The sequence below is a fragment of the Hippocampus zosterae genome, unplaced genomic scaffold, assembly GCF_025434085.1.
Source record: "Hippocampus zosterae strain Florida unplaced genomic scaffold, ASM2543408v3 HiC_scaffold_398, whole genome shotgun sequence".
NCBI classification, from domain to species: domain Eukaryota; kingdom Metazoa; phylum Chordata; class Actinopteri; order Syngnathiformes; family Syngnathidae; genus Hippocampus; species Hippocampus zosterae.
In genome coordinates this window covers 409-13,791 of record NW_026262930.1, presented here as the reverse complement: position 1 = coordinate 13,791, position 13,383 = coordinate 409, and the positions used below count along the sequence as shown (strand labels likewise).

Below are 13,383 nucleotides of genomic sequence, written 5' to 3'. Positions count from 1 at the left end.
TCACGGCAGCTTCAGAGGCGAGAACTGGGCACTCGGGCCATTGCAGGGCTCGACCATGAACCTGTCACTCGCCCGGTAGTTCTTGATGTTCTCGATTGAGCCCACCCGTTCGAAGTACTCCTGCACGGTCTTGAAGGCCTTCAGCTCCCCGGGGAACAGCAGCCCCTCATAGAGGGACAGGAAGTCGAAGAAGAGGATGTCCGCGAGGGTGAAAGTCTCGCCGACTGCGTACTTGCGGCCCTCCAGCAGCTTGTCCAGCTTGGCGACCCTCAGATCCACGGCCTTCTTGTAGTCAGCCTTTGCGGCAGCAAAATCCTCGGCCTTGCCGTAAGCGAACTTGATGTACTCGGAGTAGGTGTCATTGAAAAACCCAATGAGGGCCGTGTACTCGACCTTCTCGTCGTTGGTCTTGCCCAGGAGGCAGGGCCGGTCCGCCTTTAGGGCCAGGTGCACCATGATGGCCGAGCTCTCGCAGATGTACTTCTCGCCATCGAGCAGGTAGGGCAGGTTAGCCAGACCGTTCTTAGCCATGACCTCGAGCTTGAGTTTGTTGAACCAGCCGTCTGGGTCAGTGACCCGGCGCAACTCGTACTCAAGGCCCAGGTACTCCAGCAGAAGAAGGACCCTCTCAACCAAGCCTCTGAGTGGCCAATATCCAACAACAAGCTTTGCCATTTTGTTATAATCGTATCTTCCATCTATCTTCCTAATAAAATTAGTTTCAATCGCTGAGCTGCGTGAGCAGGGCCACCCCTCGCTTGACCCAGTGGCCCTGCGCCTCCTCGGAGGGCACCCGCACCCACATTATGAAGTTCGTTGAGTGGCCCGTCGTCGACAGCACTCCCCGCCGCGCGCTCGTCTTGTACACCGGGCACTCGTAGCCCTCCGGCGCTTATACTGATGCCAGGCGGGCAGGCTGCAGCAGCAGTGTGGGGAATTGTGTGAAGAGCTAGCGCGGCCTGCTTTCTGCGAGCCGGCCGAATTACTAATCGTACCTCGCTCCCTCGAGGAACAGACCATAGGTGTAAGCCCCGGTTGCGTCGGCCGGGACATCAACGGGCTCTCTTAACACTTTGAAGTCGAAAGCGATTTCGTCGATGGGCAGGGACTGTCCCCGCGCGTAGTTTTGAAGCACCCCCGTCAAGAAGGACTGTGTGAAAAAGAAGCCGCTCAGCCAGTATTTGTCGGGCTTCCCGCCCTCGACCCAGCGGTCGAAGTAATCGAGGCGGGCTTTGAGGTCCTGGATGTAGCTGCCGAGGGGTTTGAGGGAGGGGTAGGACTTTGCAAGCCAGAGTTCAGGCACCTTCGAGTCCGAAATGCTCTGAGCGAGACTCTAAATTTCAGTAGTCATGACTGCCGTGCCCTAGACGGCCTTCGTTAGCATCTCCAGCGAGCTGTGGATCGTCCTGATCAGCCCATTGAAACGGGTCAGCTCCTGCGCCAGGAGGGCGTTCATCGACTCCTCGTAGCGAATAGGGTACTTGTAGATGACCGAGGCCACCTCGTAAGCCTCCCTGATTTCTGAGTTCATCAGGGAAATTTGGGACAGCAATCCTAGCCCCGACCCAGAGGCCTTGGACTATGAGGCCGAGCATGACACCAGGTCCGCGATGAAGCTGGTGCCTTCTGAAACCTTCCTGGTGATCTAGGCGTTGACGTGCAGCCCGAACACTCCCGGAGGACAGAACTGCTCCATCGCGTTCACTGCTGAGGCCAGCTCGGCCACCGAGGCAGGGGCCTGCCCCACGGGGAAGGAGAACGAGCAGTCCTCGAATTCGATTGACTGTGCCTCGAGGGCGGATGGGGAAAGATAGTCTTTGAGGATTGTCTGAATGAGTCGCCTGTCCTTGTCGTCAGTGACCCTGCCCCCGAAAAAGCATTCCCCTACAAGGTACTGCAGGGCAGGGAAGGGCACTTCCTTGGTTTTGAGATCGAGGTACAGTTTCAGCTGCAGTACGCTGATGCGCAGGTCCGACTAGCTGAACTCGTAGGGGATGTTCCAGCCCAGGGGCCCGTACTTCTTGCGTTCGTTTATTACCGAGTGGAAAAAAGCCGTGTTGAAGGCCAGCTTCCTGAGCTCGTTGGCCCGGTGGCAGGAGTCCGTGAAGGCGGGCTCGCTGAGGGGGTGAGTGGCCAGGCAGCGCAGCAGGTTGGCCCGCAGCCCCTGGGGCGCCTCGTTGGTGATTTTGACTGAATTCTGCAGGACGGTCTGAGGAAAGTTCGGTGAAGGATAGGAGGTAAGCCACAACCTGTAATCATTGTGCAGCTCTTCATCCCCGGTGTAGTCCAGCTGGTCCTCCACGATCTTCTCCAGGGCGGGCATCCACGTGGTGGCCAGGTGGCAGTTCTGGAGCACCACCCACTTGCCGCGCGCCTGCCCCTCCTTGATGCAGGCCTCTGCGTGAGGGCCCTGTCCTTGTCCCAGCGAGACCGCCTGGGTCTCGATCCCCTGATTAGCAGCGAATGCGCCTAGTGAGGCGAAAGGGTCAACCCCGGGCGACAGTATAAAGAGCAGGGGGTGCTGACAGTCAGACTCTTCATGTGATGCGGCCAGACTGAACCCCGGGGGCGTGACGTTCAGCCGGGGATTCGCCTCGGCCACGAACTACCGCACCGCCTCCAGCAACCTCGCCTGTGCTATGACCTTCACTATGGCCAGCTTGGAGAATGGACTGCACTTTTCTTAGAAGGGGCTCGGCCAGACACTCTGCAGGGGGCTGGACTCGATCGCGGAAAGGACCTACGCCAGGCCGTCAGCGGTGAGGGCCTCGGGTGGCAGGCCGTCGATGGCCATGACCGTTTGGTAAAGCAGGTTCCATTGTGCAGGCTGCAGAGAGAGTCCTTCCGGTGGGGACGGACAGTTCTGATTGAAGACCTCGAAACAGCTGAAGAGGCGCAGCTGTTCGACAGTGATTTTCCCTTGGTGAAGGGCGGTGCGGACGGTGATCAGGAAGGTGTAGAGGAGCTTGTCCTTTTCGAGCAGTCCGCGGGCCAGGTTGTTGAACACAGTGTTGAGGAACTCGCAGTGCAGAGTCTCAATGCGGATCTCGAGGTGGTCCTCGCGCCGGGCCGAGCTCAGGGAGCGACCGAAGAGGTTCAGGAAATACTGCAGGGAGTACTGGTACATGGGGTTGATAGCTACTAGGTCTGCGAGCACGAAGAAGACGAGAGCAGATAGCTCGCTCAGGGTGTGGTACTGCCCGCGTGCGGCCTCGATCTTGAGCTGGGTGGACTTGCCTTGCTCCTCCTTGCGATGGATGTCCTCCGCCTTCTCCTTGGAGGCCGAAAGCACCTGGATAGCCTCCTCGTCCTAGAGGATCGAGGCGCTGTTGGCCAGAATCTTCAGGATGCGGTTCTCGATGGCCTGCAGCTGGTCCCGGTTGGTTTTCGACTCGACCGCCAACTCTTCCCGCTCGGTCTCGAGGTGGGGCTGCTAGTGGCGGACGATCCTGGCCAGCAGCTGGGCGGCGAGTCCGTCCTCAGTGATGCTGAAGTTGAGCAGAGTCACGCGGGTGGCCAGCTCAGGCAAGTAGTGCGGGTTGCGCAGCCGAGTGCTCAGGTAGAAGCGAAAGTCGGGGCTGTAGGAAATCACCTGTTCCCCGAACTTGAGGTACTTGCCCGCACCCTTGGTGAAAATTTGTCTGGCGATCACGGGCATGAGCATGGGGTCGACCTCCTCCCCCAGGCTCTCGAGCAGCACGGGCACACCGAACTGAATCGAATTCTACAGCACTCGCACGTACCCTTCCTGGCTGGGCTTGATCGCCTTTATTTTGCGGGAGGTGTTGAGTCGCCGGATGAACTTGGTGGCCTGGGCCTAGGGGTCGATGCAGAGTGGCCACTTGCTGCTCTTGGCCATTATTATTCCGTTTTCCTGCGAAAACTAGTCTTCGGGAAGGCCTGCCTCTCCCCACACCCGCAGCTCCGCCTCGCTCACTAAAAAGCCCAGTCCAGGGCATTTCCACTCTGCCCGCAGCCGGTCTCGCACCTGCTTGTGCAGCGGGCCGGCATAGGCGATCCAGGCGGCCGCGAAGAGCACTTCTTCCTCGACTTGCTCAAGGCGGGCCCGGCACTCCTGGGAGGTTGCTTGCCAGCGCACCTTTTCAGCGGCGAGTGAGCCGGTCAGCTGGTTGGCGCGTGCGATCTTGGTTTCGCACTCCTGAATCTCCTCTTGCAGGCGATGCAGGTTGGCTATCGCAAAGTTGAGCGAGGCAGAGAGCTTTTCGACCTTGAGGTTGGCCTCTGCCAGCTGCTCCTGCTTGATGGCCAGCTCGCGGAGCAAGCCGGCGGACTTGGCCTTGGCGGCCTCCAGGGCCTGCTTCTTGGGGCGGACCTTCTTATTGACAAAGTAGAAGTTGTAGACTCCACGAACCCACTTGATGATGCACTCGCAGGCCTTGGAGGTGTGCGAGACGGTCTCGAGCTGGAGAAGCGGGGCCACTGCAGGGTCGTGCAGGAAGCGGCCGAGGCCCTCGACCGCCTTGTCGGTGAGAGAGTCGTGGTTGAACTCGAGCAGCTCGGTGAGGAGCTTGGGATTGTTGAGCAGGCGCTGGGAGGCCGCCCACCAGTCGGTCTCCATCTTGAGGGTCTTTTCGTTTTTGACCTTCTCCTTGGGCGTGGGGTCCAGGATCAGGCACAGGGCCTGCATCACCGTCTTGATGATCACGTGCGGGTCCTTCATCGCCTTCATCTCCGTCAGCGAACTCTTGTCCAGCACCAGCAGCGCCTCGTCCGCCTCCTTCAGCGCCGGCAGCACCAGCTCCAGGTCCTTCTCGCACTCCCGCTCAATCTCGTTGGCCTCGTCCACAGCGATCTGCACCTTCGCTTCCTCCTCCGAAATGATCTCCTGGATCCCTGCGGCCTCGCGCTTCTGGGCCTCGACCAGCCCCATGCGCTGCTGGGTGTCTGCCTGGGCCTTCTCGAGGCCGGGCTGCAGCTGGATCAAGTTCTGCTGCATGAGCTCCACCTGCTGCTCGGTGCTGACGATCTTGAGGAAGCCGCCCTCGAACTTGCTGAGCCGGGCCCGGATAGCCTGCTTCTGCTCCTCCAGCAGGGTCAAAAACCCCTCCAGCATCGAGATGAAGGTCGTCGGGGTGACGTAGACAATGCGCTTTTCCTGCTCCCGGTAGTTCCGGGCGCAGGCCTGGCTGCTCTCGTGCAGCTGGCGGGCCCGCTCGATAAAGCTCAGCTTTTTCTAGATTGCCAGCCCCGCCCTCCCGATATACTCTTTGGCCACGCTCGTCAGGGCCTCCTGTGGCCACTACAGGTAGAAGTCGGTGGTGGTACAGTTTACCATCGAAGGGAACATCCGCACCCGCGTCCGGAGGGCCGGCCCGACTGGAGAAAAGCACAGCGCCACGTGCAAATGCACACGCACCTGCTGATTGAAAAATTCCAGTAACTTCGCAAAGTCTCCTTCGATGCCCCGCTGCGCCGCCTCCTTGGAAACACCTTCAATTATCTGAGCCTTTTCTTCTGGGTTGAAGAGGCCCGGCACCTCGCCAGTGTTGAGCAGGTTGTTGACGTCCTCCAGGAAGGCGGGCTGGCCTGCCTGGGCGTCGCCCAGCATGAAGCAGCTGCCCCGGCCTCGCCCGCAGCTCAGTAGCAGCTTCTTCAGATCCTACCGGAACTGTGCGTGCCCGTACCCTCTAGACACCTCGATTGTGAAGATGGACAGTTCGCTGGCATTGGCGGCCAGCCGGGTCACTGACTGCCGGCCGGAGCCCCCGATCCCCACCAGCAGGGGGTGGCCGCCCGGCTGCCGCAGCACCCGCATGGCCGCGAGCAGGTGGCCCAGTGCGTACCTGAAGAAGATGAAAGTCAGCGGCTGATGGCCTGCCAAATTATAGCTCTCCAAGCATTGTTCCAGCGCGGGGGCCAGGCTATCAAGGTCCTTGATCTCCTCGTAGATGAGTTCGACGCCCGGAGGCGATAGCAGATCAGTCCAGTGGGTGGGAGCCTCCACTCGCTTGCCCCAGCGCTTGGCGGCCTCCTGTAGGAACTCCTCCAGCAGGGGCCTGTCAGTCTCAAGCAGCCGGTCCTGAAAGACCCGTCTAGCCTCGTGGGTCCACAGCCGGAAAATGTTTTCGGGGGTGACCTTTTGGTGATGCGCCCTGCAGAGTCCCTGGACCAGACGACTGAGGTCCCGGGCGTTGAACAGGTAGTGGCACTTGGCAGGGGTGGGCAGCAGTCGAGTGGCCACCTTCTGGTAGAACTCGATGGACACGGTGACCATCATCGGCACGGACCGCGCCTCGGAGTGCTGCTTGTATCTACTGTCCAGCATCACCGTAAAGATCTTGGTGAGTGCCTCGTCATCAAACTCCGCCATCGAGAGTACTGCGCACCGGGCAGTCAGCTTGGCGCTCGGACAGGGCCGCCCCGCGCCCGGCGGACACATCGCGAACACGAACAGCAGGTCGCGCAGCTGCTTCGGAACTTTAGTCCGGTCGCGCACGTCGAAGTACTGTCCACAGCTGACCATTTGCAACAAAAGCTCAACTGCCGGCTGGGCCCCGTACTTCTCGGGCTGCGGCATGTTGAGGTCATCCACAAACACTGCCAGTCGGCCTACTTTGGGCCCGAAAACGCCTCGACTGCGGCGCTCCAGGCGCTGGTCGAACTGCTCCTGGACGTGGCTCGCCTGCGTCTGGGCAGAGAATAAGAGGTACTCCTGTTGCACTTGCTTTGGTTGCAGTTTGCGGAGAGTGCTCCGAATCGAAGTAGTCTTGCCAGTGCCCGTTCCCCCGACGCAGAGGGTGGGCCGTCCCTCCAGGAGTAGTTGCTCCACTAGCCACTCGTAGCGCACGGTGTCTGCAGTCTGCACAATCAACTCGTGCAAGGGCACGCCTGTGTACTGGGAGGGGCTTTCGGGGTGGAGGTCGACCCACTTGACCCACTCGGGAGTCTCTCGGTCGGAATTGAAGCGCGCCAGGAAGTCAAAGAGTGACCCTGCACCCGGGACGCCCACCTTCTTCTTTTTGCCGCTGGGAAGGGGATATTCCCCTCCGACCATCCGCTTCAGCTGTAGGTCAAAGGTCTTGCGGGACGATCCAGCGAGGCAGCCTCCGAAGGACCACACCAGGCTAAACAGGAAGTACGCGTCCAGCTGGGCCAGCGCGCCCTTCCCTCCCCGGATCGACCTCAGGAGCGGAGTCAGCAGGAAGAACAGCCCTTGCAGCATGGCCTGCAGGGACGCTGCTAACACCAGCTTGCACTTGAGCTGGACCGTCTTGAAGAGGGGTTCGACAAGCCACTCGATAAGCAAGGCCAGTTCGTGGAGCAGTTCAGGGGCTATAGTATCGCGAAGGGGATGGAGGAGGTGATGGAGGAGGGCCTGATGGCCGAGCGAGTCCGGCTCGGTGTAGACCATGCCGCAGCGGGAGACAGTGGCGGGGCTGGCGGAGTCCAGGTCCAGAGTCTAAAAAGCATCGTCATTCCCCGGGACATCTGGATTATTTCTCCTGAGTTCAGGCAGAGTTTCTTGTTGTCGTCCAGCACCGTGTTCATGTTCTAGATCCAGACCGCGTCCACCGGCCCGTCCAGCACCAGCCACCGCAGCCCCTCCTCCTGCCGCGCCAGCTCTCGGAAGCGGATCGCCAGCACCCCGTCGAACCACTCGTGCGACAGCTCGTCGAAGTAGCCGTAGAGATGCCGGATGTGTAGGGCCTTGGGGCTGAGTCGCACGGTGGTGACCGTGTCGGGCAGCGCCTTGGCCAGGGCAGTTGCAACTGCAGTTTTGCCCGCGAAGGGCTGTCCTACCAGCATGACCCCATGCCGCACCTTTATCATCTCCTTGAGCTGCCCCACTTTCAGTCTGAAGTACGCAGAGCAGGCCAGGCCGCCCGCCTCACAGTGCGCCTGCAGCCTGGCATCGAACTCCGGGACCGGGTCTGCAGCCAGAACCACCCCTGGGAAGAGGTCAGAGATTATGCCTTCGAAGAGTGGGATGTCATGAGCCAGGAACTTGGCGAGGTTGACCTCGGTGAGAGCCTTCAGGACGAGCTGGGGCTCTGGCCAGGCGGGGAGGGCACGCTTGAGCTGGCCGGCGGCAGTAAGCACACTCTTGACTGCGCGCATGCCGTAGTCGTAGTGGTCCTGCGAGGAGAGCTGTTCGGAGCAGAGTTTGTAGGTGGTGACGATCTTGTTGGCCAGCACCCGTGCCTGGGTGAACCCCAGCGAGTAGAGGGTGATTTCCCCAATCAGCGCGTAGTCCGGCACCATCATCGCCACCGTCCGGAAAAGCGCCTTCAGGTTGTCCGGCAGTTCAGAACGGCCCGCGTAGCCTGGGTTCATGGTGATGAACACGTTCGTCGAGGGCTGCAGCCGCAGGCTCGTCCCCTCGAAGTGGAAGGTGTGCTGGCGACGCGCCTTGGCTGTCTGGATTGTCAGGATCTGCTGGGCCACCACGGAGAGCACTTCGAGCTCGATGCGGTTAAACTCATCGAAGCAGGACCAGGCGCCGCAACAAGCCAGCCCCTTCAGGAACTTGCCCATGGCCAGGTAGTCCAGCCCGTCCGAGCAGTTGAAGACCAGACAGTGATTGGCCATGGCCTTGGCCAGGTCCTTGACGGTCTCGGTCTTGCCGGTGCCGGCTGGGCCCTCGGGAGCCCCTCCGTAGTTGAGGAACATCGCCGAGCACAGGGTCCGGTAGCAGCGGTCCGTCAGCGGCGTGATCACCAGCCGCGAGGAGTTGCCCAAATACTCGTTGTTGTATGGGAACTGACAGTTCAGGATTTGAGTCTGCACCGACCGCTCTGAGTCTGGGTCGAAGTAGTACCGCAGGTGCTGCTGCCACTCGAAGGACTCGAGCTGGGCCGCGCGCAGGCTGCCCGTTACGTCGATGTTGTGCACCCACAGCACGATCAGCGCCTCTAGAGTCAGCCTGTCCAAGTGTGCCAGGTCGCCCTCGATAAGTCCTACAATCTACCTAAGTTGCTGAGACAGGGTCTGGTGGAAGGCACTCGTCTTTGTTTGGTGGATAGCCATTTCAGTCTGGTTGGTCCAGGACACCATCGACAGGGCCAGCACAGCCTGACCGCAGCGGCCTAGCAGCCACTCTCCCAGGGTCTGTTCCTTGAGCTCCTCGTGCGCATTTCGGAGGGCAAAGTCAACGGCCTTGACCATACCTTTCTCGAGCTGGAGCAGCCACTCGTCTACGTTGCCATTGGCCAGAGAAGTGTCAAGTTACTTGGTGAGAAGGAGGCGCTCTCCCTCGGCAGAGAAGATGGCGTTGACCAGCAGCTTGTCCTTCAGCTCGAGCGAGGTGATGCCTTCGAAGCACTTGGAGAGGTGGGGAATGACGCGCGCAGGGTCCTGGGTCTCGCTCAGGATCTCGAGCAGCTCGTCATTCGAGAGAAAGAAGAACCGCGGGAAGTTGAGGCGCTTGCTCTCCTGAAAGGAAGAGAGCCCACGCTGAACCACGTCGAGGTTGGCCTTGCAGGTCTGCAGCACCCGCAGGAGGGACCGGTCTCGCGAAACGGCCATCCATAGGGAGTTTTCGTGGATGCGGTCCGTGAGGTTGAGGAACTGCTCGTCGACCAGTTTGAACTTGGCCCCCTCGACGGCCAGGTGCTTGAGGATGTCCGGGGCAGTCATGACGGGGCGCAGGTAGATCCAGGTCGACTGCACTTGCCCCAGCAGTCCCAGGAAGTCCACTGAGTAGAGAATCCACTCTTCCCATTTGTTGAGTTCGGACAGGTAAATGGACGCGCAAGGGCTGCCCTTCATGGTCAGTGTCTTCAGGGCGTGCTCATCCAGCCGCACATTGGCCTCCTCCACGAAGGCGCCAGTCACCACAAAGCTGTCCTGGTGGGGTTTGGTCTCCACCCGCACGTCCTGCCACTCCGCCACCATGCGGTCTAGGCCTGAGCGGATGCCATGCTCTTTCGAGGCCCGCTCCGAAATGTCCTCCAGGGCTTCCAGGTGTTCGAAGCAGCCCAGGTTGATCAGCCGGGTGACGGTCACGGGATCGGAGGCCCGCAACTCATCGCCCAGCTTCAGCAGCCTAGAGACTTCTTGGAGATGTCGAGGCTGCAGTCCCGGGTTGCAGAATACTGAGTAGAGCGGCAGGCTGCGCTCAAACTCCTTCAGCTCGGCAAGCAGCTCTGCGATTAGCTTGCTCGGCTTGGCCACTCGCTGAAGGCGGGCCTGCAGCTTGATGAACTCCTGCTTGGCGGCCTTGACTTGGTCGGCGATGTCGTCGGGGCTCTGCTTGAAGATGGGCTCCTTGGTCCAGCTGCTGAGGCTGGCCAGGATGTCCTTGGCTAGACGCCACAGCTTTTCAAAGGGCTCTAGCTGCTGGCTGCACTCGGTCAGCCGGCGGTACTCGCTGATATCATGAGAGAGGTGATCCTCCTGCGTGTTGATCCTGGCCTTCTCTGCAAAGCATTCTTGGGCCAGCACCCGGGCCTGCTCACACTGCTGCAGGGCCGTCTCCCGCATCATCTTGCTCCCGTAGTCCTCCAGCTTGCGCACCTCTGCCACCAGCCGGTTCAGCGTCCCCTCGAACTGCCGCCTGATCGTCTGCAGCCGCTCTTCCATCTGCAACCGCCGCTCGTTCAGCATGTCCTCACGATCCTTGAGAAGCTCGGGGAACTGCAGCAGAGCCTCGTGGGTGTCGAAGGCCAGCTGCAGCTGTTGGGCGGGGATCGGGTACCCGTGCGGGTGCAAAAACATGGTCACCCACTTGACTGCCCCCTGGTACTACTCCTGCATCTCCCTTAGATCCTTCCTCGCCAGACTGTCGATTCGCCACTCGGTCGCCACGAGCTCGCCTGTGTCCTGGGGTTCGGCCTCCGTGCTTGTCAGTCCTGCTTCAACCCGAGTCTGCACGCCTCTGCACAATCCTGTCACTCGCTTCATGACGCTCTCCAGCAGCATCTGTTCCAGCCGAGCCAGCGCCCTGAGGAAGGTGGCCTTCAGCTCGGCACCGTCGCAGAGCAGCATGGGCATGCGCACCTCGAAGGGGAGTTGCTGGAGCAGCTCCTTGCGGAGGGCCCGGTACTTGTTGAGCTGCTCGTTGTACTCTCTTCGGTCGTGCTCTTCCTCCGACCAAGCCCTCACTCTCGCCTCCTCCTGCAGAATGTAGGCGTACTTCTAATATACAGGGATTATCCCCAGAGCGTTCTACAGGTTTTCGTGGACCACCTCTTGCACATTGGTCCACGCCCGTCGAAATTCCTCATCCTCAGTCCCGACTCCTCGGAGCTGCCCTTCCGACCCTGGCCTCTTGAAGCCTGTGCTGAATTCACTCAGGGACTTCAAGATCGCCAGCAGACGCCCCTCCATTAGTGAGACCGAGTCCTCGAAGCAAACCCGGTTGTCTTGGTAGACCAGCTTGACGGAGAGGAAGACGGGCTCGAGAATACCCTGACTGCTTTCGAAGAACATGACCGTCTCTGCAGGCTTGAGGGCCGGCTGCTTGAATTGCTTAATGAAGCGCTCAAATGCTCGGAGGGCCTGTCGAGTAACTTCACTGATCTTAAGCTACATGAAAGCCCGCCCTGCTTCGAGCAACCCCCGCGTGGGCCTGCACGTTTCCGTTCCCAGCACATCCGCCATGGGGGCCACCCACTCCGACTCGAGCACCTGCTTCAGTCCGTGCATCGAGTCGGCCTGCAGCTGGTAATACTCATGTGCCCTGAAGATCCGGGTGTTAGAATGCGGCAGGATAAGGACGGGGTGATGGTCCCACTTCCACAGCGCGTAGCCAGCCAGTAGCCGGTGGCTGTGCAGCAGCCTCGCCAGGTGGCTGCCGGCCCTTCTGCAGTTCCCGGCCGGAATCTCAGCCTCGAATGCCATTTTCTCGATGCCGGTGCCCGAAACCTTCTGTCCGAAAGAAGAGATGCCAGACCCCCAGGGCAGCTGGTTCATCCCCGGGTAGTAAGTCAGCCCAGTTCTCTCCCTCTCTTCGCAATCCAGCAACACATACCGCAGAATGGTCTCTCTGCCAGCCCAGACCTGTAGCTGCTTGACTTCAGCCAGCAATGCATTGACTGCAGCGACCCCACCTTTCGTCAGCTTCCTTAGTTTGGCTTCAAAAGCTGCTGGGCAAAGGTTCGCCAGTTCTCCCTCGTCGATCGAAGATACGTAAGCCTAATATCGGGCGATGACTTGGCGCTTGAGGTCGGCCTGGGGGTGGGGTGCCCCATGGCTGGCGTGCCAATACTCCTCGGCGTCGGAAGGAATGGCGGGATAGCGGGCGTGCAGCTCTGTCAATTTATTGGCACGAAATTCTAGGCCCAGCTTTTCGTCCCGCTTGATGACTAAGAATCTGCCTGGCAGGTTAAAATGACTGCCAATGCGGTCTGAGGGTCCTCCCGTGAATTTGAGTCCGGCGATGGGGCAGGCCTTGGTCCTGCTGAAGGCGTCCAGCACCGGCAGCTCGCTCCCAGCCGCCACTTGATCAAACCGTAGTCTGGTCGACAGCAAATCCCTGGGCTCCTTGGCCAGGTCAGTAAAGTTGTTATTGCGCTTGAGAGGGTCGGTGCCCGCACCCATGAACTCCCGACTGATCGACTTCCGCTGCACCGAGCTGGTTTCCCTCTTCAGCGGCCGGATACTGAATTGTCTCGCCCGCTCAGGGGTTAGTCTTTTCACGCTCGGGGCTTTAACTCGCGAGGTGGTGAGCTGCTCCTCGTCGAGACGCCTGAGCATGCCGGCCTTGCTAAGCCGCTCAGTGCTGAACTAGGGAAACCCCCCAGTGAACGTGCACCGTTGCAGTTCGGAATTGTCCGGCGCGGCTCGTCTGGGAGTGCTTTTGAGTACCGCTTTGGTGTTCGACAGCTCGAATACCTTTAGTTTACTCTGGGGCTGAGGGAAGATGGTCTCAGGGGCCTTGTATTAAGTGCTTTCGTGGGCAGGAATGTGGCGCAGCATTTTGTCTGCCAGGACGATGCTGCCCAGCCTGCCCAGCTCCACCTGGCAGGCGGGCTGCTCGGCCAGGGTCCTTTCGAGGCGAGTCAGTGCCCCTAAGACCACTTCCTCGACCTCCTTCTTGTCTGCCTCCGTGAGCCTGCTGATTGTAGTGAAGTTTGGCTTGATGATCTTTCTGCTCATAGAGTGAGGCGTTCGGGCGACTAGGAACTTGTGCTGGCCAGCCAGCCGGTCTGAGAAGTATATTTGGCCTTGCCCCGCTGGGTTAAGTGTCAAAACTCCCAGCCGCTGGAAGGCGATCGACTGGTCGTGGTAGATTTCGCTGAGGGCCCATTGCTCGAAGCCGCGCCAGACGGCCTGTCCGATATGCTGCTCGCGGGAGTCAGCAGCCAGCAACTAGTCCAGCGTAAGTTTCACAAAGGCCATATTTAAAATGGACAGGGCTATTTCTAATAAGCTGTTATGCTCAAGGCCAGGCGCATGGAGAACAGATTGCACCTGCAGGTG

The 13,383-nt window shown here is 60.1% G+C and overlaps 2 protein-coding genes across 2 annotated transcripts; both read right to left on the bottom strand.

Annotated features, from left to right (window-relative positions):
• LOC127595098 (glutathione S-transferase Mu 4-like) lies at positions 1 to 675 on the bottom strand. The gene has a single exon (XM_052056791.1). The coding sequence runs from the start codon at positions 673 to 675 to the stop codon at positions 1 to 3; it is 675 nt and encodes a 224-aa protein (XP_051912751.1).
• A 46-nt stretch (positions 676 to 721) lies between these two features.
• Positions 722 to 10,677, bottom strand: LOC127595097 (dynein axonemal heavy chain 3-like). The gene is given in 3 exon segments (XM_052056790.1): positions 722 to 2,672; positions 2,745 to 7,419; positions 7,422 to 10,677. Coding segments are annotated over 3 exon segments (9,882 nt in total).
• Positions 10,678 to 13,383: the final 2,706 nt, after the last annotated feature.